General features: G+C 44.2%; 1 protein-coding gene across 1 annotated transcript in view; it reads left to right on the top strand.

Annotated features, from left to right (window-relative positions):
* Neb (nebulin) overlaps window positions 1-22,776 on the top strand; it is a 188,264-nt gene that overhangs the window by 24,171 nt on the left and 141,317 nt on the right. The window contains exons 13-34 of the mRNA XM_032903283.1: window positions 92-199; window positions 299-403; window positions 864-962; window positions 1,970-2,074; window positions 3,235-3,342; window positions 3,525-3,638; window positions 4,580-4,681; window positions 4,776-4,883; window positions 4,975-5,079; window positions 6,286-6,384; window positions 8,388-8,492; window positions 9,027-9,134; window positions 9,338-9,451; window positions 11,748-11,945; window positions 14,039-14,146; window positions 16,255-16,353; window positions 17,037-17,141; window positions 17,222-17,329; window positions 18,834-19,145; window positions 19,222-19,428; window positions 20,440-20,544; window positions 21,273-21,380. Of these exons, the coding sequence (XP_032759174.1) occupies window positions 92-199; window positions 299-403; window positions 864-962; window positions 1,970-2,074; window positions 3,235-3,342; window positions 3,525-3,638; window positions 4,580-4,681; window positions 4,776-4,883; window positions 4,975-5,079; window positions 6,286-6,384; window positions 8,388-8,492; window positions 9,027-9,134; window positions 9,338-9,451; window positions 11,748-11,945; window positions 14,039-14,146; window positions 16,255-16,353; window positions 17,037-17,141; window positions 17,222-17,329; window positions 18,834-19,145; window positions 19,222-19,428; window positions 20,440-20,544; window positions 21,273-21,380 (2,730 nt within the window). The remainder of the gene's footprint in view (window positions 1-91; window positions 200-298; window positions 404-863; window positions 963-1,969; window positions 2,075-3,234; window positions 3,343-3,524; window positions 3,639-4,579; window positions 4,682-4,775; window positions 4,884-4,974; window positions 5,080-6,285; window positions 6,385-8,387; window positions 8,493-9,026; window positions 9,135-9,337; window positions 9,452-11,747; window positions 11,946-14,038; window positions 14,147-16,254; window positions 16,354-17,036; window positions 17,142-17,221; window positions 17,330-18,833; window positions 19,146-19,221; window positions 19,429-20,439; window positions 20,545-21,272; window positions 21,381-22,776) is intronic.

The raw sequence follows: 22,776 nt of genomic DNA, 5'->3' as shown, positions 1-22,776 counted from the left end.
AGTGGTCCTATGGTCGCTCGTCCTGGTTAAAGGCTGTCTTAGTTAACGAGCTGCGGATCAGCTAATAAATGAAGAACATTTTGTCTTTCAGACTAAGTATAAAGATTCCTACCTAAAGAATATCTTGGGGCACTACGTGGGCAGCTTTGAGGACCCGTATCACACGCACTGTATGAAGGTTACAGCTCAAAATAGCGATGTAAGTCCTAAGCCCATTGTTTTCATGCTCTAAGTATGACGTTGCAGGCTGAAGGCATAAAGGTTGGATCCTCACATCTGATTTCTTTCCCCCTCGTAGAAAAACTACAAAGCCGAGTATGAAGAGGACAGAGGCAAAGGCTTCTTCCCCCAGACCATTACTCAGGAATATGAAGCAATCAAGAAACTGGACCAGTGTAAGGATGTACGTTCACAGCGAGAGGCTGTGACCACCATGCCTCCTCCTACACACCAGATCCTTCCATCTGAAGGAGATGGGCCCAGATGTTGCTGCCCTCTGTGGCCTCTGGAGGTCAAGAAACACCTAAAATGTTGACCACTTTACAAATTTGCTCAAGTGAGGAGCTTGTAAGAACCAGCCTCTATTTTGTAGAACGTATACTTCTTTTCCTGCCACTAGCCTGGGTCCCAAGAGCTAATTCTAGCAGTGAAGGCCTCTCAGGAATCTGAAGACGTAGGGGTGCTCCCCATGTTCACAGAAGAGCCATCGTTCAAGTGAACTGCAGTCCAGCTAAAAACGAAACCAATAAATGGTTAACCACAGGATTTTTGGGGTGGGATGGGATGGGTTCTTTTTTCCTAGCTCATAGACCACCATGGACTTCACAGACTCTACTTAACCAAATTCCTTTGTTTCCTCACAGCACACCTACAAAGTCCACCCAGATAAGACAAAGTTTACTCAAGTTACAGACTCGCCTGTTCTGGTACAAGCCCAGGTCAATTCCAAACAGCTGAGTGATGTAAGTTCTTCTCAGCATTTAGGGAACCAGTTTCAGGGGGTTGCGGAGACATTTCATAAATCCATACAGAAATTTAATTTGTTCCATATTTGCCATTTCTGGGATCAAACCCCAAGCCTTGTTCACGCAGGCAAACGCTCTACCATTACATTCTTAGCCCATTAAAGACCCAACTTCTTACTTTATTTCACTTATTAGAAAACTTTTATGCTTTAGTAGTGTTTGCATCTCTCTAATCACTTAAAATAGTTTCCTACCTGGTGGGATGGAATCTTTTTAAGTAGATAACACTTAGTAGAGTTGTTGATTCAAGGAAACCAGTGTAGCTTAAAGTCCTGAAAAGAACATGAATTCTAGATAGACAAAATTGGATTTGTATCCCAGCTTCCTGTGACACAATAGTCAAGGGATTTAATCTTTCTATGCCTCTTTTTCTCTTACAATAATTTGTAGATGTTTTGAAAATTAACACAATAGGAGACGTGTTCAAAATATACAGGTGTGGTGCGGATCAGATACATACCATGCAGATTTCTCACTGCCAAATAACTTTCTTGAAAATGGAAGCCTAGAGATAAATTTTAAATGGCCTCAGTGTATTTATGGCCAGAAGTGGCAGTTTCAACTGCAGTGTCAGTACGCGTGATATATGCAAGGTGACATTTATGAGGGGATCTCCAGTAAAGTGATGTCAGAGATGAAGAGGAGGCCAGGACAGTGCTTCTGTGAAAGGGCCAATTGTGAGAGGCACGAGGAGGAATGTGAATGAAGAGCCACCTCATTCTGTCACCTACCATGGTGGTGGATGTGGTGACTGTGATAGACGTGCTGACGTGACAGGAGTCCAGTCCACAGATTCAACAGTGCCGTCTTCCTAGGCTCTTGTTCTTGTGATATTGGCCGGTATTTTCCAACATGTCTGAAGGGGGTTTTGTAATTGGTAAGTCCTTTTTCTTCTGAACCTAATGGTCGTCTCTCTGACCCATACCCCGCTTCCCCCTCTTTAGCTAAATTACAAAGCCAAACACGAAAGTGAGAAATTCAAGTGTCATATACCTCCGGATGCTCCTGCCTTTATCCAGCACAGAGTGAATGCCTATAACCTGAGTGACGTAAGTACCTCACGTACTGCACCACAGACAGCTGTGCCCCTGGTCTTGAGTTGCTTCACTGTGATTCAACAGCTACGTCAATGTTAAAAGATGGCAAGAGCCCTTAACGGTTGTACGTTTCTACCTTTCTACCAAAATAACTTTAACTTCCCTTGTAAATCCTTACTGCCCGTGTGTAGTCATCTTACAGGCAGCTTCATTCAGTTGTTAGATAACCTTAAGACGTTCTAACGGGCCTCTGAAATGTCACCCTGCATGTGTATTTCATTGTAAATCTTAATGTTAGATCTGTTAACATTGTTGTGTGTTCTATACTGCGCTTCAATTTTCTTAGAATATAATCTTCTTTTAGGAATGATTTCCTTTACTCGCCAGGCCTACAGCGTCCCTTTTTACACGAATTAGACTTATTTCTACCTGTAAGGAAGCTTATGCTAACAATAGCACAGAAGGGAGATGAAAAGGGCAGAACGCCACGAATCCATCGCCAGCTTTCATTTTCCAAATTTAATTTTACAGAAAAGTTAAATTACCCTCGGGAGAAGAGTGCGTCTTAACTTCTTCAGCAATTCCCCAAACGAGTACTCATTTGTGATTATCCAGCCTCGGTGGGCAGGAGGATGCTTCCTGAAATGACCTCTGAGTGCATTTAGAGGGCAAATGGATGTGATGCCTGAAACCCCAGAGAGCAGGCTAACCGCAGTGTGTGTGTACCACTCGCTGCTGTCTAGCTCAGGGCTCAGATATCAGTGAGATCACTGGAACTCAGCTAATTGGATAAAATATTCCGATGGAGAACAGGAATCTTAGAAGCTCCAGCTTGAGGAGAGTTACCTCAAATATGCACAATTTTCTAGACAATGAACAAGGTCCATTTATCTTCTAAAAAGAATAAAGTGATATCTGTGTGGTGGTGGTGCAGGTCTTTAATCCCAGCAAGGGGTAGGGAGGCAGTTGTATCTCTGAGTTCAAGGCCAGGCTCGTTGGTCTATAGAGTGAGTTCCAGGACTGCCAAGGCCATACAGTGAAACAAAATAAGTACATAATAATAATAATAATAATAATAATAATAATAATAATAATAATAATAACAACAACGAGTGAGCCCTGCTCTCTAGATGTGATGACAGGCATTTCACTTTTCCTAATTCCTTTCCCAGAATGTCTACAAGCAAGACTGGGAGAAGAGCAAAGCTAAGAAGTTCGACATCAAGGTGGATGCCATCCCCCTGCTGGCAGCCAAAGCCAACAGCAAGAATGCCAGTGATGTGAGTGTGGCCCTGGGCTGGGCTGCTGGGCTGGGCTGCTGGGCTGGGCTGCTGGGCTGGGTTCTGGGCTGGGTGGCTGGGCTGGGCTGCTGGGCTGGGTGGCTGGGCTGCTGGCTGGGTAGGCTGGGCTGCTGGGCTGGGCTGCCCCTGCGGGGCAGTTAGCACGTGTGGTGTCCTTGCAGGTGATGTACAAGAAGGACTATGAGAAGAGCAAAGGCAAGATGATTGGTGCCCTCAGCATCAATGACGACCCCAAGATGCTGCACTCCCTGAAGACCGCCAAGAACCAGAGTGACGTGAGTTCCCAAACCACTTCATTTTGATGAGGGGATCCTCACTAATTAATATACCCTCAGGTTTCGTGTCAGCCTACACTCAAGTCTCACATTCACATGGCAAACTAAATGTGGAGAGGCGATGGATAGCAGAGATTCACTGTCAGAGATGTTGTCCTTCTGTGGAGGACAGTGTCATCAATCTCCTCTATGCCTTTGTTTCATAAGGAAGAAACAAACAATAAAAACGCTGTTTTCTTTATTTCCCAGAAGTGGACTAATGTTAGCATACACAGTGCGCCCAGTATCACTGTGGGCGTTTACTCACTCAGTGCCTGAGCTGAGGTGTTTGCAAAGACGTGCGGAAAACAAAAGCAGGAAGCGAGATCAACTGAGAGGCAGAGTACAAAACCAGATGAAGCAGAAACACAGAAGCAACATTACAGTCTTAAGAATTTTATAACAGAGAGAATGTGAGGCAAAATATGGAAGATGCACTCATTGAAGGACTCAAAACCTTAAAAACTATAAGTCGTGGGTAGCTGCTATAAAGAAGATGTAAGGCTGGCAAAGAAAAAGTATGTGCATCAAATGCTAAGCTGGTGGGGTCCGTGGGACTGCCTGGTTCCTCAGGCCCATCTTAGGCCTTAGGCCTTATTTTACTTCAACTTTTTAAGCCATCCACGTTCTCCAAGCACACACCAATGGGACAGTTATTTCACGGCATTTGTGCCCTTTCTTCTTCAATCTGAGAAACACTGGGGTAGGTAACATGAACACTTGCTGTTATTAGCAACTGACACCATACAAGGCATGAGCTTCAAGAGTATCCTTCCTGCATGGTGGAAAAAAACGGGTGGAAGAGACCGTAACAATCCAGTTACAAGTTGTTCGAGTCTGGCCGTGGCACAGATGGCTGTTAGTGTGCGGGATATAGTTTTCTTTCTTTCTCCCTCTGACAGAGACTATACAGAGAAAACTATGAGAAGACAAAGGCCAAGAGCATGAATTACTGTGAGACCCCTAAGTATCAGCTGGACACCCTTCTGAAGAACTTCAGTGAGGTTCGGAAAGCCGTGGCCACCCCTTGGGTAGGAAGGCTTTCTTGCCCATTGGAAAGTCGCTATTAACTCGAAACGTGTGCGTTTTCTTCGCCAGGCTAAATATAAAGATTCGTATGTGAAGAATATTTTGGGACACTACGTCGGCAGCTTTGAAGACCCGTACCATACGCACTGCATGAAGGTTTCCGCTCAAAACAGTGACGTAAGTTTGAATCCAGTTCCTCTGGCCTTGCTGTGACGTTGTTTGGGGGCGACAGCCGCGCTGAGTGGGTTTTGTTCTTGTGCCATTGCAGAAGAGTTACAAAGCAGAATACGAGGAAGATAAAGGGAAGTGCTATTTCCCCCAGACAATAACCCAAGAGTACGAAGCTATCAAGAAGTTGGACCAGTGTAAAGATGTAAGCCAGCGGCCCTGAGTTCTTCAGATTGGGTGTAGGATGCTTGTGACATCTAGTGGTACATTCAAGAGGCGTTTAAATGTTGTCACCTAGTTGTCAGGAGGAGGGTTTTTTTTTTGTTTGTTTGTTTGTTTGTTTTGTTTTTTTAATTTGGCTTTGGAGGTTGGATTGGGGAACACAAAAATTAATAGGAAGATATCTATTGGCTATGAAATTCTTTTAGGTTTTATATCTACTTTCAGTAGTTCGTGTGTCTATAAATTCAGGGCAAAAGGAGACTACCCGAGTTTGTCATAACCAGAGTGTTCATTGTTCAACAAAATGACATAAGGAGCTAGCTTGAGTCTGACACTGTCCTCGGTCCTGGGAACTAGGGAACAAGGCGATCCGCTCTCCCGCAAGTTGGATTGGAGTGGAAGAGATGGGCAGTGAACAAGGAGTGCTCAGGGGCAAAAGAGAGAGATGATCCAATATAAGGGAGTGACTCAGAGCTCAACCAGGGTCATGGGAAGAGACCGGGGGCCCGGAGTGATCTGAGGCAGGAGTGTTCTGCTACACCAAGATCAGGGGCAGAGAAGCAGAACGAATGGCCTCAAGAGGGAAAGAGGAAGGGGTTGGGGATTTAGCTCAGTGGTAGAGCGCTTGCCTAGCAAGCGCAAGGCCCTGGGTTCGGTCCCCAGCTTGGAAAAAAAGAAAGAAAAAAAAAAAACGGGAAAGGGGAATGGAGAAGAGTTATGACCGGGATGTACTAGGGGGAGGAGGTGACAGAGGATGGAGTGTTCAGAACTTACAACTCAGCCCAGACTGAACACAAGCTTCACCACAAAGCCATGCCGGCACTGGAAAGAGTGACTGGGTGGCTTAGAGGTAGCAGAAACCTCAATGATTTATCCGCCTTTTGGCTAATATCAAGTACAGAAAAACCAGGAGAGGGGAAGGGAAGAGGGAGTAGAAGGGGGAGAAGAAATGGAGAGAAATCATGTAATTCTGATTTAGTTTTTAAACAAAGGTGGCGCATCTACAGTACAGCACTGGGGAGGGAGGTAAAGGAGGGAAAGAGGACTAGAAAACAGAAGGAAGTGGCACTGGATCCATTTTTCAGGGCTAAAGAAAGCAACGTTTTGCATGTAAAGTCCCCCCGTCCTGGTGTGGGATGGACAGGAATAGGAAAGTGCAGTGTGCGATGTACGCTCTCTTCTCTTCCAGCACACTTACAAAGTGCACCCTGACAAGACCAAATTCACAGCGGTCACCGACACTCCTGTGCTCCTGCAAGCCCAGCTCAACACCAAACAGCTCAGCGATGTAAGTGTCCTGACTTCTGTGCGAGGGGGTGACCGGCGTAGGGCTTACTGAAACCCTCAGTGTCTTCAAGACCTCACCTACTTGTCATGCCCCTACTGCCATGTTTCAGATTTCGATTAATATGAGGCAAATGTAGCTGCTAGCTTGAACCATAGCCCCCTCCCGGCAGATTGTTGGATAGCAATGCAGTCACTGATACGTTTAAACAACTCACTGATTTTTTCATAGGATCGCTTTACTTATTAAAACCGTGCCCCATGAGTGTTAGACCTCTGTGCCACTTGAGAAAACAGTGGCAACCGAGACATCTATTTGATAGGCAAAAGGGGGAGCACTCCTGTTCTGGTGAAACCATAAAGACTTTAAAGAAAGAGAAGGTATTCTTACGACAAAGAGTTACTCCAGGCAGCGATCTGGAGACAACTGAGAGTTTAGTGGAGAAAGAAGCTTGCCACTAAGTCTGAACATCTGAGCCTTATCCCCGATCTCCTTCCACATGGTGGGAGTGGGGAACTGACTCCCCAGAACTGTCCTCCAACCTCCACACTGGCTACATCACATCAGTGCACGCATGTGCACACACACGCAACTGAAAACTAAAAATGCAGCTTAGAACATATTAAAATGTAAAAGAGCCCAGTACATATACATCTACAACACAAATCCTTGTACCTGAGGCTCAGGAAACAGCAAGGAAGAGGTGGGTGGAAATATGCTAGGAGCCAGCGGACCATAAAATCTACCGTAAGATTGTGTCTCTTGGGATCGGCAGGCAAGCTTCCCTCGGGATACCTCAACTGTAGGGCTAGCTAAACCAGACCTGAACACTGACACCAACAGATGTGCTAATGTGGAGCGCCACCCCTAGATAAAAAACCACAGGCAGCTAGGGCATGCTGAGAGTGAGTGAGGAGGAGCCCCCTGGTTGGTTACCCAGTGGTCAGCCCTGAAATAACCGTGTACACACACAGTACTGAATGGAATCAACAGGTTATATTTGTTTATTTACGCGTGTGTGTGTGAGAGAGCGTGTGTGTATGTAAAAGGAAGAATTAAAGAAGAGGAGGCCAGGGATTTGTGAGGGAGTGGGGAGGGGGGGGGGGAATGAAGGAAAGAAAGGGAATGCAGGGGGAAACAATTCAACTACGCTTTCAATAAAACACTAAGCCAAGGTGCAGGGAGAAGAGTGGCGAGCACGGTGTTGAACAGCCTTTCAGCTGTGTTAAGATGTTACTGGGTCCCATTCCTGGCTTCCTCACTGCTCTGACTATAGGACGTGTGGGTTTTCCCGCCCTGCAGACCCAGTCCTGTGATGCTGATGACGTGTGTGTTAGTATGGTAGCAGAAATGTCAAAGGGAAGCCCAGACACACCGCAATTCTCCTGAGAGAGGGAATGAGACGTTGACAAGATTAAATAGCTCCCTTAAAGCATTTTTCTTAAAGAGACACCGATACCTTCTTACATAAATTCAAGGAAATTCCTACTTTGAACTATTTGAAAGTCTGCTGAAAAAAAAAAAAACCCACCCCGGGTCTGAGTAATTTATAAAGAATAGAAGTTTACCAGATATAATTGCCCTTGAGGGAAATCCTACCGCTCAGAAGGCTGAAGCAGGGGATCTTGAGGATAGCCTGGGCTACCTGGTAAGACACTATATCTTATATAGTGTCACCTCGCCCCTCAAAAAGAATAGAGGTTACTTAATTCACAGTTCCAAAGGTTGGGGAGTCTAAGAGCTTGGTGCCAGTTCCAGGCTTCTTGTCGAATCATTACGTTGCCCAGGAATTGCTTTAGGGAGCCGGAGTGCAAGCCCTCCTCAGAGCCCATTTTTATGATGAAGCCATTTCTGTGAGGGCGGAGCTCTTGTGAACCTGTCACCTCTGACGGATGCCTCCTGTTAAATACCACCAGCGGTGGCTTTAAGGGATTAAGTTAAATTTGGGGGACACAGTCAGTCCTCAGTAACAGAATGTTCTCCCTCCCTGCCCACACCCCCTTCAGCTGAATTACAAAGCAAAGCACGAAGGTGAGAAGTTCAAGTGCAGTGTGCCTGCAGATGCACCGGAGTTCATCCAGCACAGAGTCAACGCTTATAACCTGAGTGATGTAAGTAAGAGGCCACACGCTTGCCTCGTGTGTGGGAAGAAAGTGTGTGTCTGCCTGAAGACTTGGGCTAGACTCAACGCAGTGAGCTCTGGAGATGGTTATGAGTGGAAGTGAGGATTTCAAGTCTCACGTACTGTGCGGACCTACTTCATTAGTAGATATCATTTCCACGGTCTCTGCTATTAGCCCTGTGATAAACTCTAGAGTTTTTGAGATATCTCTCATGCAAATATCTCATTTTACCTTTTATAAGTCACTGTCTATAATAAAATTATTTGTGATATGTACAAGAGTCTTTAGAAGGTTTTTAGACTCTTAAAGCAGAGTATGCTATTTATACTTTTAGTGAAATAGAAGAAGAAACTATGTAATAAAAGAACCAATAGTTATACTGCTGTTTGGTTAATACGTTACTCATAGATAAAATAAGTTTACAGATACAAGCTTTCAATTTTTGTTTTTTTAAATAATCACTGGATTCATCTGTTTCAATGTCCTTTTTTAAAACTGATTTCTTTTGTGAAACTTTCCCAGAATGTCTACAAGCAAGACTGGGAGAAGAGCAAAGCTAAGAAGTTCGACATCAAGGTGGATGCCATCCCCCTGCTGGCAGCCAAAGCCAACAGCAAGAATGCCAGTGATGTGAGTGTGGCCCTGGGCTGGGCTGCTGGGCTGGGCTGCTGGGCTGGGCTGCTGGGCTGGGCTGCTTGGGCTGGGTGGCTGGGCTGGGCTGCTGGGCTGGGGCTGCTGGGCTGGGCTGCTGGGCTGGGTGGCTGGGCTGGGCTGCTGGGCTGCTGGGCTGGGCTGCCCCTGCTGGGCAGTTAGCACGTGTGGTGTCCTTGCAGGTGATGTACAAGAAGGACTATGAGAAGAGCAAAGGCAAGATGATTGGTGCCCTCAGCATCAATGACGACCCCAAGATGCTGCACTCCCTGAAGACCGCCAAGAACCAGAGTGATGTGAGTGTCCACCCCATTTTAAAGATGGTTTAACTGGCCACATGCCAGGGAGTAGAAAGATTTCGGTTGAAGGTTTTGTGCACATGGGCTCTCCTCAAGTTCATAAGAACTTGCTGTGAGCTTTAGAGGTAGAACGTACCCCAGCTATTACGGGCCTCACATTTGAGGGAAGACGTTACTGACGGAACTGTCACCCAGTCTACTTGGAAGGCTCCACATTAATATTTAACGGAACATTAGTTTTTGTTCTCAAAGGCATTCTAGAAAAAAATCACTAGATGTTTTAATCTCATTTAGAAATAGCTTTTAAATTGATTTTAAAACTGTCTTTAGAAAAAAAACTAATGAACTTCCAATATAAAATCAAGTATGGCTATCAATTCCATTGATTTTAATAATTGATTGTGACCTCTACCTAAGGAAAACATTCCATTGATGACAGGCCTTTTTAAAAAACATGATTTTAAAACTATAAATAACCTTTGTATGCTGTTTTCTTCATCATATGCATTTTCTGAATTTCGGGATCCATGGATTGCCTAATGGTAACCCATGGGTCACCTGTCCTTTTCTGGCTATAATTTTTACTGTAGAGGCAAAAGAAAATCTGCTATTTCCAATTAAGATGCATACTGCTTGGAAGAGATTTTAGAAGCGGCTACAGTGTTCTGCATAGCTTACGAACACACTCGTTTCCATGGTAAAGAAGGAAGATGTGGCTATCACTTGCTTGTTTTAACCACGTGCACACACGTGTGCTCTTTAAACCACTATTGTGAGCATTGCACACTGCTCATTTGCATGCTCTGCCTGTCCACCACTCCTTACGCCTTCCACGGTTCAGAAGCTACAACTAACTCCACAGCAATGCCTCGGAAAGTTCTAGCGTTCTCTGACTTCGTTTGTTTCCATCCTGTCCTTGAAAACATTAGACCGGTGGGCACCACATATACAGACACATTCTTATCAGTTGATTGGCTTTGGCAAGTGAAAGACATTACCGATGAGTTGTTCTCACACAGTGCCCAGGAAACTAAAGCGAGGAAGCTTTTTCTTAAAGCCATTTGCATCTCTGATAACATTTCAAAATGGATTTCTTTTAGGATAGCAAAAAACAAGGTAACTTGACCACATCCATCACAGTGTCTTCACACACATGACCTGTGTCATTAGACTTTGCTCTCAAGTCATCCCCCACGCCCTCTGATGTGCTCCCTTCTGGTTAGTCAGTCCCTCTACATGCTTATCATATACATTCCATTTTCCTCTCTGTTTCCCAGCTACTTTAGGGGCTTTATCCCTTTCTCACCCCCTTTGTAGTTTGTGACCTAGAAACCTACACCATCTGAACACACACACACACACACACCCCAAAACATGGAATTTGTCTTTCTGAGGCTGCCTTTTTCCACTTAACATAAAGATTTCCACCTGCATCCGTTTCTTCAAATGTCCTAAATTCATTTTTATTTATGGCTATGCAAAATTCCATTATGTGGATGAACCACATTTCGTGTACCCATTTGACTACTAATGGACAGCTACGCCGGTTGCAATCCCTGGCTATTGTGAAGAGTGCAGCAGTAAATATGAACGCGCAAGTGTTTCCTTGGTGTGTTTTGACAGCGTTTTATAGACACTGATATGTGTCTGCTGCTGAGAACATAAACACAAGTGTCAAAACAATTCAGCTAGTCACTTCGCCCCACATGCCGCTGCAGCGTTTCCTCATTAGCTCCTTTCAGATGGGGCAGGCTTTAACTGTGGGCTTGCATGCCACAGCAGGTTTTGATTTTCCCGTCCATCAGCCAACACTTGGATTTTCTAATGAATAAACTGATTCCCTGAGAATAACAACCCACAAGATACAAGAAGGCAGAACAAGTTCCGTAAACTAACTGATAGCTGTTCTCTGACAGAAAACTTGGTGTGGTCGCTCACGGTCATGATCCCCCAATACTCAGGAGACTGAGGCAGGAGGGTGGCCATAGTTTGAATCTCGCTTGGCTTCATAGATAATGGGCCAGCCAGAGCCTCACAAGCAAGACCCTGTTCTCAAAAACAAAACAAAACAAAACAAAACAAAACAAAACAAAACAAAACAAAAAATTAGTAAAATAAAATTGGGAAAGTCTGTCCACCTATCATTTTCTTGAGGGATTTGGTGATGTAAGACATAGGAACAAATTTGGGACAAAATAATTGCTCAGACGTTTGCAGCTGTTTCTCTAAGTTATCCTATGCTTCCCTGAGAATTCACTAAGGATGTGTAGAACTAAGCAGACTCTTCTTACAGCGCGAATATCGGAAAGACTATGAAAAGTCAAAGACGATCTACACAGCCCCACTTGACATGATCCAAGTTACCCAAGCTAAGAAGTCTCAGGCGATTGCCAGCGACGTGGACTACAAACACGTCTTACACAACTACAGCTACCCGCCTGACAGCATCAACGTGGACCTGGCCAAGAAGGCGTACGCATTGCAGAGCGATGTGAGTACCGAGCCTTTCTCTTCCCCTCTTTGGAGGGTGAGAGGGGACAGAATCTAATATGAGCCTTGTCATTGGTACCTCCCTGAAGCATCTGCCTTGCCTGTGAGGAAGCATGGAGGCACTGGAAAATGGCTGCCCCTGTGGTCCTTAGGAATGTATGTCCTCAGGATAGTATTCATACGTCAGACATGAGCTCTGTTACTGGGAAAGTTACCAACCTTGCTGAACGAAGAGGCTTCAGTTGTTAAACTGAAGTCAAAACCAAAATTGTTTTGAGTATTTAAATGGATGCCAAGGGCCAGCAAAATGGCTCCGAGGGAAAAGTGCTCTTAGATAGATACCCCCTTCTCTCCTCTTCTGGCCCCTCAGGAACCACCTGTTGCTGTAAACTGGCTATTGCAGACACCTCACATGTGTGGAATTATACAGCATTTGTCTTCGGAGACTGGTTTTAGTTTCCACTTAGCACAATGCCCTCAAGGTTTAGACTTGTTAAAGCTTTCGTCAGAATTATCTTCCTTTGAAAAGCCGAGCCATATTCCTTTATAAATATATGCCCTATCTCATGTATTCATTCTTCTGCTGGTGGGTGTTTGGATTGTTCCCACCTTTAAGCTGTTGTGAATTATGTTTCAATGACCATGAGCAACCAAATGCCCTTTCAGCATCTAATTTTAGTACTTTTGGGTCTATATTCCAGGAGTCAAATTGTTAGATCATAAGACAGACTCTTAGTTTTCTGAGACAGTACTCTTCCAGTGACTGCATAACTTACACCCCTACTGTCGTGGGAATATTAACTGGTAAGGGATCAAGCGAGCATTCAGAGAGACAAAGGAAACAGCTTGATTTCACCAAGGCACAAACCAAGCTCATGCTACGTAAAGTTCAGGTTTTATAGCTCAGGAAACTGTGTGACATCTGAACGTGGTCTCTAAGGCCCTTACTCACCAAAGGGAATTTCCATCACAGTTAGACACAATGCAGGAATAAATATTTGCAAGTACACATTAAAACACAGAAATGCTTGCAGATAGGAAAGGAGGCATTCCCTCCTTGGCAATAGGATCCGTGATAGGACCTTTGATAGCTGACGTATACGCCAGAGTCTGCCTTTCCAAGATAAGAGGAAGGGGCTTTAACAGGATAGCACAAAGAACTCAGCACACTTGAGTAAAACTTTAACTCATTCTGTTTTCTAAGTCATCTCACCACTTCCCGGCAGGCATTTCTATCAGACTATCATAATACAGAGTAATAATCTGATTTTATTAGGTACATATACTGCAAACAACAGTTCTACCATAGGCATGATCTTATTTCTTGGTTACTTCATTTTTCTATATGTCTTCATCACAGATCTATTTGAAGTTCCTCAGGGACAAGGTTGATTTCTTGATTTCTTTTTTCCACTCCAGTTTTTTTTTTTAAAAAAAAAAATATATTGTAAAAAGCAACAATTTTGTTTAACCTTGTTTCCAGAGATAAATTTCATGTGTCATCTATGGTCAGATGACTAGAAGAGCTCGCTATTTTGTTGGCATCTGGTGACTGTCCCCACATAGTAGCAACTCCAAATAGCAACTGCCTGTTTAAGCAACTTAACAAGTAGAGCTGTTTCCAGACGTTTTATTGGTTGGCGTGGACACCCCCCTAAGATGGTCATTATGCATGAAGGGCAGTGTGTGTCAAGGCCTTCACAGGCAATGACCATTAAGCCTTATTAGAAAATAACTAAGATCATTCACTGTTAGTAGGACCATCAATCCAGACCCAGTTTGTCCACAGAGATACAACACTAAGAGTTGCAAGGAGCAAACCTCTACAGTCAGTGGTCCCAATGTAATTGTTCCATTTTATTCTTTAAAATACAGTTTGGAATCAAGCATTTTCTGGGCTAGGCTTCCGCACATTTCCATTAGGCTCAATCTAAGGGGGACATGGAGGACATGGCAACCAGAAATCGGGAGTCCAAGTGTTCCAAACTATCACCAAAGAACAGCATTCCTACTCAAAAGTACTGAACACGCCGTGTACAGTGTCCCCGGTGTGGTCGTGCCTGTGAAGGAAACGTGACTCTGCTTCTGTCGTAGGTGGAGTACAAAGCCGACTACAACAGCTGGATGAAGGGCTGTGGCTGGGTGCCCTTTGGGTCTCTGGAGATGGAAAAGGCAAAGCGAGCCTCGGAAATTCTGAATGAGGTATGGCCGCTGCTGTGTTCGAGAGCACTGGGTCCTAATACGATGCCAAGTCGTAACCAGCATTTTTTTTCTACTTCAGTTTTTGGTCGTTGCTGCTGAAAAGTTTGTTGAAGTGCAGATCATTCTTGTGCCCCTTTCTAATATCCAGAACTAATCATCTAGAGCATTCAGATACAGTTGAATAACTTTGCTTGCATAATGTAAAATTTTACTTGCTTTGAACATGTATCTGTGTACTCGCTCCCGCCAGGACGTTTTACAAATGCATTTGTGTACCCAGCTTTAAACGTAATTCATGTATTTGTGTACTCACTCTCATCAGGACTTATTTTTTCTAGTTTTGTTTTTGTTTAAGACACAGTATCACTCTGTAACCTAGATTGGCCTAGAATTCATTATATCACCTTCACTGGTAATCGTCCCTCAGCCTCTGAGTATCAGGATTCCAGGCATGAGCTCTAACACCCACCTTACAAATTAATTTTAAAATTCTATGAGTACACCAGAGAGTTTCCTCAAAATAAAAACAAAAAACAAAACAACAACAACAAAAAAAAACCCAAAAAAACAACAAAAACAAACAAACAAAAAACCCCTCGCCTGTATCTTTAACCATGGGCCGTTGTTGAGCTATTCTGGTGTCTATAGTTTTACCTTTTGTAAATGTTTCTTTGACTTCTGACTTATTTTGTTTCCTATGACTCTTTTATCTATGCCTTAAATCCATTCCTTTTTTAAAAAAAATTGCATAGTCTTCTTTTGCAAAGATACATTGCATATCAATGGCCTCTTGGCCTGTCGTAGATGTGTGGCTTTTTTCCAGACTGGGGTAACACTGAGTGAAACAGCTGTCAAGGGTTCTTCTTTAAAGAAGGTGGGAGTGGGTGGATGAATGAGGGATATGTGTGCCTGGAGAGCATTCTCTCAGAGGCAAAGGGGCAGGGGAGGGGTAAAGAACTCTGGAATGGGGTACCAGAAAGGGGGAAACATCTAGAATGTAAATAAAATAATATAATGAAAAAATTAGCAAACAAACAAAAGAATTGTGCCTTCAATTGTAGTCTTGACGATCCTGTATTAGTTTATAGATTGCCACTCAGCCTGAGGGAAAGGGTAGTGGTGGTCCTGAGACTGTTAATCTGGCCACAGTACCTGTGCCTTCTCCATCAACAGCTGGAAGCACACTGTTGTCACATGGCTGCATCTCTGAGGAAAGGGAAGGGTTAAGGGTCAATGGTGCAGACTGAGCCTCTCTACCGTGTTCAAGCTGGAAGCATTCTAGTTACTGTGTGCTGCTTTGGTTTGGTTTTTAGTGAAGGTAATTTTGCCTTTTCAATGATCTCTCAGAAAATAAATTCCTAGATTGGTAGGCTCCAGAAGTTTGGATTTGACAAAGCAGTGTTAAATATATGTAAAAGTGGGGTGTTCAGTATGCTTCAGGGGTGTCTACTGGGCAAATCAGTAGAGAAGACAGGCATAAACGTAGTGACAAGGTGTCAGTTCCCCAGCTGGGCGACCTTCCCAAAGACTTTCTTTCTTCTTAAGCGCATCAGTGATGCAAACATAAGAAGCCAGTGCAAAGTGAACCTTTCTCTGCCTCATTGATCGTCAGCTGTTTCCCTACATTAGCAACTTATCCCTCAGCCAGAAAACGTCTTTACTTCAGGTGCTGATAAGGTTCTTAGGGCCACATAAAGTCTTCAGGAGGCAGTAACGAGAGGATCAGGAGTTCAAGACCATCCTTGGAAATTCACTGAGGTTGAAGTCAGCCCTGTGTTACATTTAGATCCGGTTTTGTTTGGTCTTCTGATAACCCTTCAGAGACCTCTCTGGTACCTCAGGACTCAACGTAACAAAAGCCCTTCTTTTATGCCATAAGCCAGGAACTTGAATGCAAGCATGTTTCCAGAGAGCTGTACCACAAGTCTGCCCACGATGACACCAATTTTAAAACATTCAGTTCTGTATTGTCTTCTTCCCTCACCCAGTATTATAAAATCGATAACTTTTAATTATCCCTGTGACTTTCCAAAGGAAACGTCGAGGATTTCAACATTAGCCTGCAGTGAAAATTAATTGGTAATCTTCCTTTTTGACTCTCCAAACAGAAAAAATACCGCCAGCATCCAGATACGCTCAAGTTTACCTCCATTGAAGATGCTCCCATTACAGTGCAGTCTAAAATTAACCAGGCCCAGAGGAGCGATGTAAGTGTCCACTGTGTGTGTGTGTCTTAGTAGCTGTTTACTGACGTACCTGCACGCGAATTCTCAGGTCACCTGACCGTAGCTATTTTACCATCTTAAGAGCCTCCCCAGGGCAGCCATGAATTCCCGCTGTCCAGTGATGCCACGTACAGCTTATCATATCTTCAGGGTATTGCATATACTGTATGCTATCCAGTCACCGCCAAGGGAAGGCTGTGTGAGGGAAAGGAAAGAGAGGCTTCTTTTAGTGACAGTTATAAGACATCCCTATACAGACAAGAAGGAATGAATGCCACATCACATGGAGATTGTATCCTCACCACCTGTAAGTCCCTTTAGTCTCCCATGACATCTAAAGTAGATTATTGTCATGGTCTGCCCTGCTAGCCTGCTCTGGTTCAGGGAAGTTTCCACCAGGCCACGTCTCTAGGTGGAGGTCTTCCAGGGACCCCTACCTAGAGGCAGAGATTCCTCGTCTGAGGTCAGAGATCTTGTCCAATGGAGACTGTGCAGTGAGAAAGAACTCTATGGCAGGGCACGGGTGTCCTAGAATGTACATAGGTTTTTGTAGATGATCGTAGGGACAGTAACAGAGTGTCTTTCTTAACGTCGCCTCGTGAAATGCACCTTGAAATTCTTCCCCAGTGCCTTCACACTTCGTGTCTGCCCGGTTTCTCTCCTAGATTGCTTACAAAGCCAAAGGGGAGGAAATTCTGCACAAGTATAACCTACCAGCAGACCTGCCGCAGTTCATTCAGGCTAAGGTGAACGCCTACAACATCAGTGAGGTGCGTCCATCGCTGTCCTGCATGCCCGGCCTTTACCGACGAGGCCTTGCGGTCCTATTCAAGGGGTGTTTCTCTTTCAGAATATGTACAAAGCTGACTTGAAAGACTTAAGCAAGAAGGGCTATGACCTGAGAATTGATGCCATTCCCATCAAAGCCGCCAAAGCTGCCCGACAGGCTGCGAGTGATGTAAGTCCAGCCGTGGTCACGTGTGTAGCATGGGATCTAACAGGATACCCAGAAGTCACCAAGTATGGTGTCCCTGACTGGAAACGAGTCTGAAAAGCACCCTAAACAGAGCTCAGTATTCTTGGAGGCAGAATTGGCATAACTATGTACCCATGAGCTGCCATCAAGACTTAAAACCACTGGGCAGACGTCTGCTACATTTACTTTACTCTGAAGCTAAGAAATTCAAGTTGAAATAGCCTCTAGATGGAATAATTTTATCACTAACCTTTATTAATTTACATGGTTTTCTCTTTCCCTTCTTTCATGCATTATGTCTATTTTCCTAGGAAATTCAAGTATAACTTCTTATTGAAATGAAGTTTTCATTACAACAATGTATAATACAATTACAAAAACAAAACAAAATAAATAAACAAAAAAGACAAAACAAATCCCCCAGTGTCCTCGTTCAGAAAAGTCCTCCCACCTGAAATTTCTCCCTGAGCTTCTTTCTCGTGGATGACTCCTCCAGCCACTCCACACCTAACTCTCAGAGTTCTCTTGTATCTGCCCTGGCTTTTCCAGGATCCTCTGCAGGTCTCCCCAAGAATCCTCAGTCCCCCTCTGTATCTATTGCAAAACCAAATTGCATTCAGCATGACTGGCTCCGAGTTTCTTTCTTAATAATCAAGGACTCAGAACATTTCTTTTTCTGTTGAGCCTTCAGCTGTCAAGTCCTCAGCTATTCCAGGGTCCTGTCAGCAGAGAGTAATTGGTAAAGAATGTGAAATGATGCTTCGTTTCATGATTTTTCCAGTGTCTGTGGAGAAAGATACAGTTTGTCATTGATGGGAATTAGGGTAGCATCTGCAACCCAACTGCCTTTGGGTGGACAGAAGTAGCTATGGACATCCAAGTGTCTTCTAAAGGATGTTTTATTTTAGCATACTATGTAGGAAGCTGGTCTTTCATATTCTCAGATTTCATACCCACAGATACCTAACTATGGATTGGAAAAAAAACCTTTAAAATTACGTCTGTACTAGACATGTATAGATTTTTTTTATCATTATCCTCAAATGACACAAAACCATTTAGAACTTGTTAGATATTATAAATAATCTAGAGATGACTTGAAGTATATATGAGAGAATATGCATAGGTTATACTCTGTCTCTCTGTCTCTCTCTCTCTTTTTCCTTTTTCTTTTTTTTTTCTTTTTTTTTGGAGCTGGGGACCGAACCCAGGGCCTTGCACTTCCTAGGCAAGTGCTCTACCACTGAGCTAAATCCCCAACCCCTCTCTCTCTCTCTTACACACACACACACACACACACACACACGACTAGCATATGGGTGGAGGTTGGTGTGTGTATGGAATGGGGAATCCTGGAACCAATCCTCTTGTTAGGGGAATATTTAAAATTTTCTCGGAAGCTCAAAATATTCAAATTACGACCTCACCGTCCAGTACAATCTTAAAAGCTACATTCTTAAAATATGCCCGCCTTCGTTCCCAATAGGTTCACTACAAGAAAGATTATGAAAAAGCTAAAGGGAAAATGGTTGGATTCCAAAGTCTCCAAGATGATCCTAAACTGGTTCACTACATGAACGTGGCCAAGATTCAGTCAGACAGGGAGTATAAGAAAGACTACGAAAAGACGAAGACCAAGTACAACACGCCTCACGACATGGTCGATGTGGTGGCGGCTAAGAAGGCCCAGGACATAATCAGCAATACCAACTACAAGCACTCTCTCCACCACTACACCTACCTGCCGGACGCCATGGACCTGGAGCTGTCCAAGAACATGATGCACATACAGAGCGATGTAAGTGCCGTTCCCCAGGGCACCAGCTCTCAGTCCCAGCGTGGGCCTGGGTCTCACGCATCTTCCCTCCCTATAGAACGCCTACAAGGAAGACTATAACACCTGGATGAAGGGCATTGGCTGGATTCCGATCGGCAGCCTCGACCAAGAAAAGGTTAAAAAGGCAGGGGATGCCCTGAGTGAAAAGAAATACAGGCAACATCCAGACACACTCAAGTTCACCAGCATCGTGGACTCCCCCGTGATGGTGCAGGCAAAACAGAACACCCAGCAAGTCAGTGATGTGAGTACAGAGGGAGGGTGTGTGCATACGCGTGTGTGCGTCTCTGTGTGTGTGTGTGTGTGTGTGTGTGTGTGTGTGTGTGTGTGTGTGTGTTGGTGGTGGGAGCACTTTTAGAGTAGAGTACCACTTCAATATATTGATGCTTATGCCAATGTCTTTTCATTTCTAATTTAATGTTAAATTAAAATTTACTTTATACACATATTTAGATTCATATATTATTAATTTATATGATTATATTAAATAGAGAGATTTAGATTTAGATAATTAGAGTTTAGCTAATTATACATTAAATTATAATTAGAACACTAATTATATTCAGTGTTAAAGCTATGGGGGCTGGAGAGATGGCTCAGTGTTTAGGAGCACTGACTGCTCTTGCAGTGGACCAGGTTTGGTTCCCAGCACCCATATGGTGTCTGTCGCTCCAGTGCCCTCTGACCTGCATGGGGACTGAGTATGTGGTCCGCTAACATGCATGCAAGCAAAATGCTCACACAAATAAAATAAATACATCTTAAATTATTAAATAAATAAAAAGAACAGTTTTAAATTTAGCTTAGGCATGTTCTTTTATTCCCCAAGCACTAATTTTTTTTTAAAAAAAAATAACTCATTTATAAAATCTTCCTTCTCAACCGCCAATAAAAGACTGTCTCATTGGAGACATTTGAAAATATTCTATTTACTGCATAAATAGAAGATGTTTAGACCCAAGCCACACCTCCCAATTCCCTTCCTTTACTTCCTCCCCTGTCCTTCCTCCCTTACTGGATACATCTGACAGGCACAAAAAGTTACTCCAGACCCGAGGCAGTGGCACACTTTTCCTCCCAGAATGTGAGCGTCTGAAAACTCAGGTCAGCCTCGGCTACGTAGCAAAAGAGAAAGCAACAAAGGGAGGGTAAACAGGGGCAGGCGCTGCCAAGAACAGCTCCATTAAGCGTGTAGTTAACGGGCTTTCCTCTCAGCGAGGCATGGCAGGCCTTCATCTTTGTGTCTGTGTCACAGATCTTGTACAAAGCTAAGGGGGAAGACGTGAAGCATAAGTACACCCTGAACCCTGACCTGCCACAGTTTCTCCAGGCCAAGTGCAACGCTTACAACATAAGCGACGTGAGTACTGAGGGCCTCTCATGGCGTGGGAAAGCTCGGTGTGACAGGAAAGAGAGCTTTAGGGAAGCCTCTGGGTAATTCTGTATTCCCGCTCTTGGGCCCCAGCAAAGTGCATCTCGGGATGCTGGCTCTTGACCCTTGACCCTTGAGCTGGCTCTTGGTGAGGAAGGACCCCTTTGTGGGTGTAGCACTCTGCTCTACACGGAGTCCGTTGCCTATTCCCCTAGCACATCGGTTTAGTTTTCTGGTTGGCACATGGGAAAGGAACTAGAATCCTCCAGGAGAAAATGAAAATAAATGAATTCTTATTCATTGGTTTACCTTTTTTTCTTTAACAATAGCCTTAAAATGTGTAAAGCTGGCCTCCAAGTCTCCTCTTGGCCATCCCTCATACGACAGGGCAGCGTCATTTTCTCTCACTAGCCATCACACACCAGAGTTCCCATAGCCTTCACTGTGCCCTCCTTCATCCACTCTGGATTTTCAACGTCCCTCTTCTGTGTGTGCCAAGGCCAGATTTGGGCGAATATTCAGTGCAGAGACCAGTGATCTGTGCTGGATACAAAGTGCGACCCTTGGCTGATGTGGTCTCCTCGGAGAGCACATGTGATTGGGGGATCTAATCCCTTAGCTCACACACTTGACAGAACCAGAGAATGCCAATGCTGGGGGGACTCTTGCGCTGACTGGCAAACAATGCACTGACCCCCTGTTGCTTTCTCCCCCAGGTCTGTTACAAACGGGACTGGCATGACTTGATAGCCAAAGGCAACAACGTCCTGGCTGATGCCATTCCCATCACCGCGGCCAAGTCATCCAGAAACATCGCCAGTGATGTGAGTAAAGTTTCAGATGAAATTCGAGTAGCTGCTTTTTTTTCGAAAGTTCTCAGATACACGCTTGCTTGGGCGTATACAGTTAATGACATCCAACCTCTCCACAAAATATTGTTTTGAAAACCTGCCACCTTTTCAACATTGCCGCGACTTTCCCCCTAGATGGCTGCCTTCAGTAGAAATGTCCTAAGCCTGACAGTAGCTTTCTCCCCTGACTCACGGCCAAAATTACCTCCACGGACGCATTTCCCTGACAGCTCGTGTTTATTTTCAGTGAGAACATGATCCGACTGACAGTACCATGGTAAATGCATTGCCCCTGCATTCAGTAGAATGGAGAATGGAGAATGCTACATACCTGCAGATATTTCAGAAGTCAAGCGGGACCCCTGCCCCTCCTAGGATATAATTGCAATTATTCTAGTCAATTGATGTCATTTCATCTATGATTATATGTATACACACATATATGTGTATACATATGAATATTTATATACAGTACACAGAGAAAGACTCTCGTCTTTATAAACACATTTTTAGGCATTCCTGTCTTGCAGGGTGACAATCTTGACTTGAGAAAGGAGGAGAAACCAGCTGTGTGTGTAGCCTACATAGGAGAAAGGGGTGTAAAGACCCTACAGCTTCCCTTGCATGGACTGAAAATGCCTTCCTCAAAGCTTTGTACACTGTACCCGTCCCTCTGAAATACACTCCTGATTTACATCGAAAGCAAAAGTCTGAAATGTATCTCTGTCCCTTTCCCAGCCTAGCAGGTTTACAGTGCATTGTCTGATAGGTCAAGAGGTAACCTTTGACCTGTTAAGTCCTTGCTTATGAATTCCTCCTTACACTGCCAGTGCTCAGTGTCTGCAGGATTCGGGTAGATTTGGATTCTCTTGAACACTATTGAGGGCTTGAGCTATCACAGGGTACCTCAGTCTGCATCTTAATGATGGTCCCAGGAGTGAGAGACCTCAAGCAGGTTTGCTTTGGCTTGGGTTTTATTGATGGGAAACCCCACAGGTTTTGCTGGAGTTCCTTCATTCCTCTGCAGTTCCTTCAGTGGTGAGTTTGCAGAGGGAGCAGCTGATGGAAGGGGCTAGGTGAAGGCCCAACTTACTTCCATGACTGATATTCACATCCACGACCAAGAATTGCATACTGGATTAGAAAACACCACATCCCCACGAAGCTAAAAGACATTGATCTGATATTTGGAAAGTGGTATTCCAAAGTGATATTCCGGCTGATTTTAAAATTCTGTTTACAAATCATCTGTAGGAGTCCAGCATAGGGGAAAGTTTTTAAATTTTTCATGGGACCCCCTTGAATTCCCTGCAGAGTTTAAAGGCGTCTTGCTATACATTTTCTGGGAGACGAATGGTGTGTGTTTCGT

Source organism: Rattus rattus, chromosome 5 (genome assembly GCF_011064425.1).
Source record: "Rattus rattus isolate New Zealand chromosome 5, Rrattus_CSIRO_v1, whole genome shotgun sequence".
NCBI classification, from domain to species: Eukaryota; Metazoa; Chordata; class Mammalia; order Rodentia; family Muridae; genus Rattus; species Rattus rattus.
This window is presented reverse-complemented; position numbering and strand designations above follow the sequence as displayed.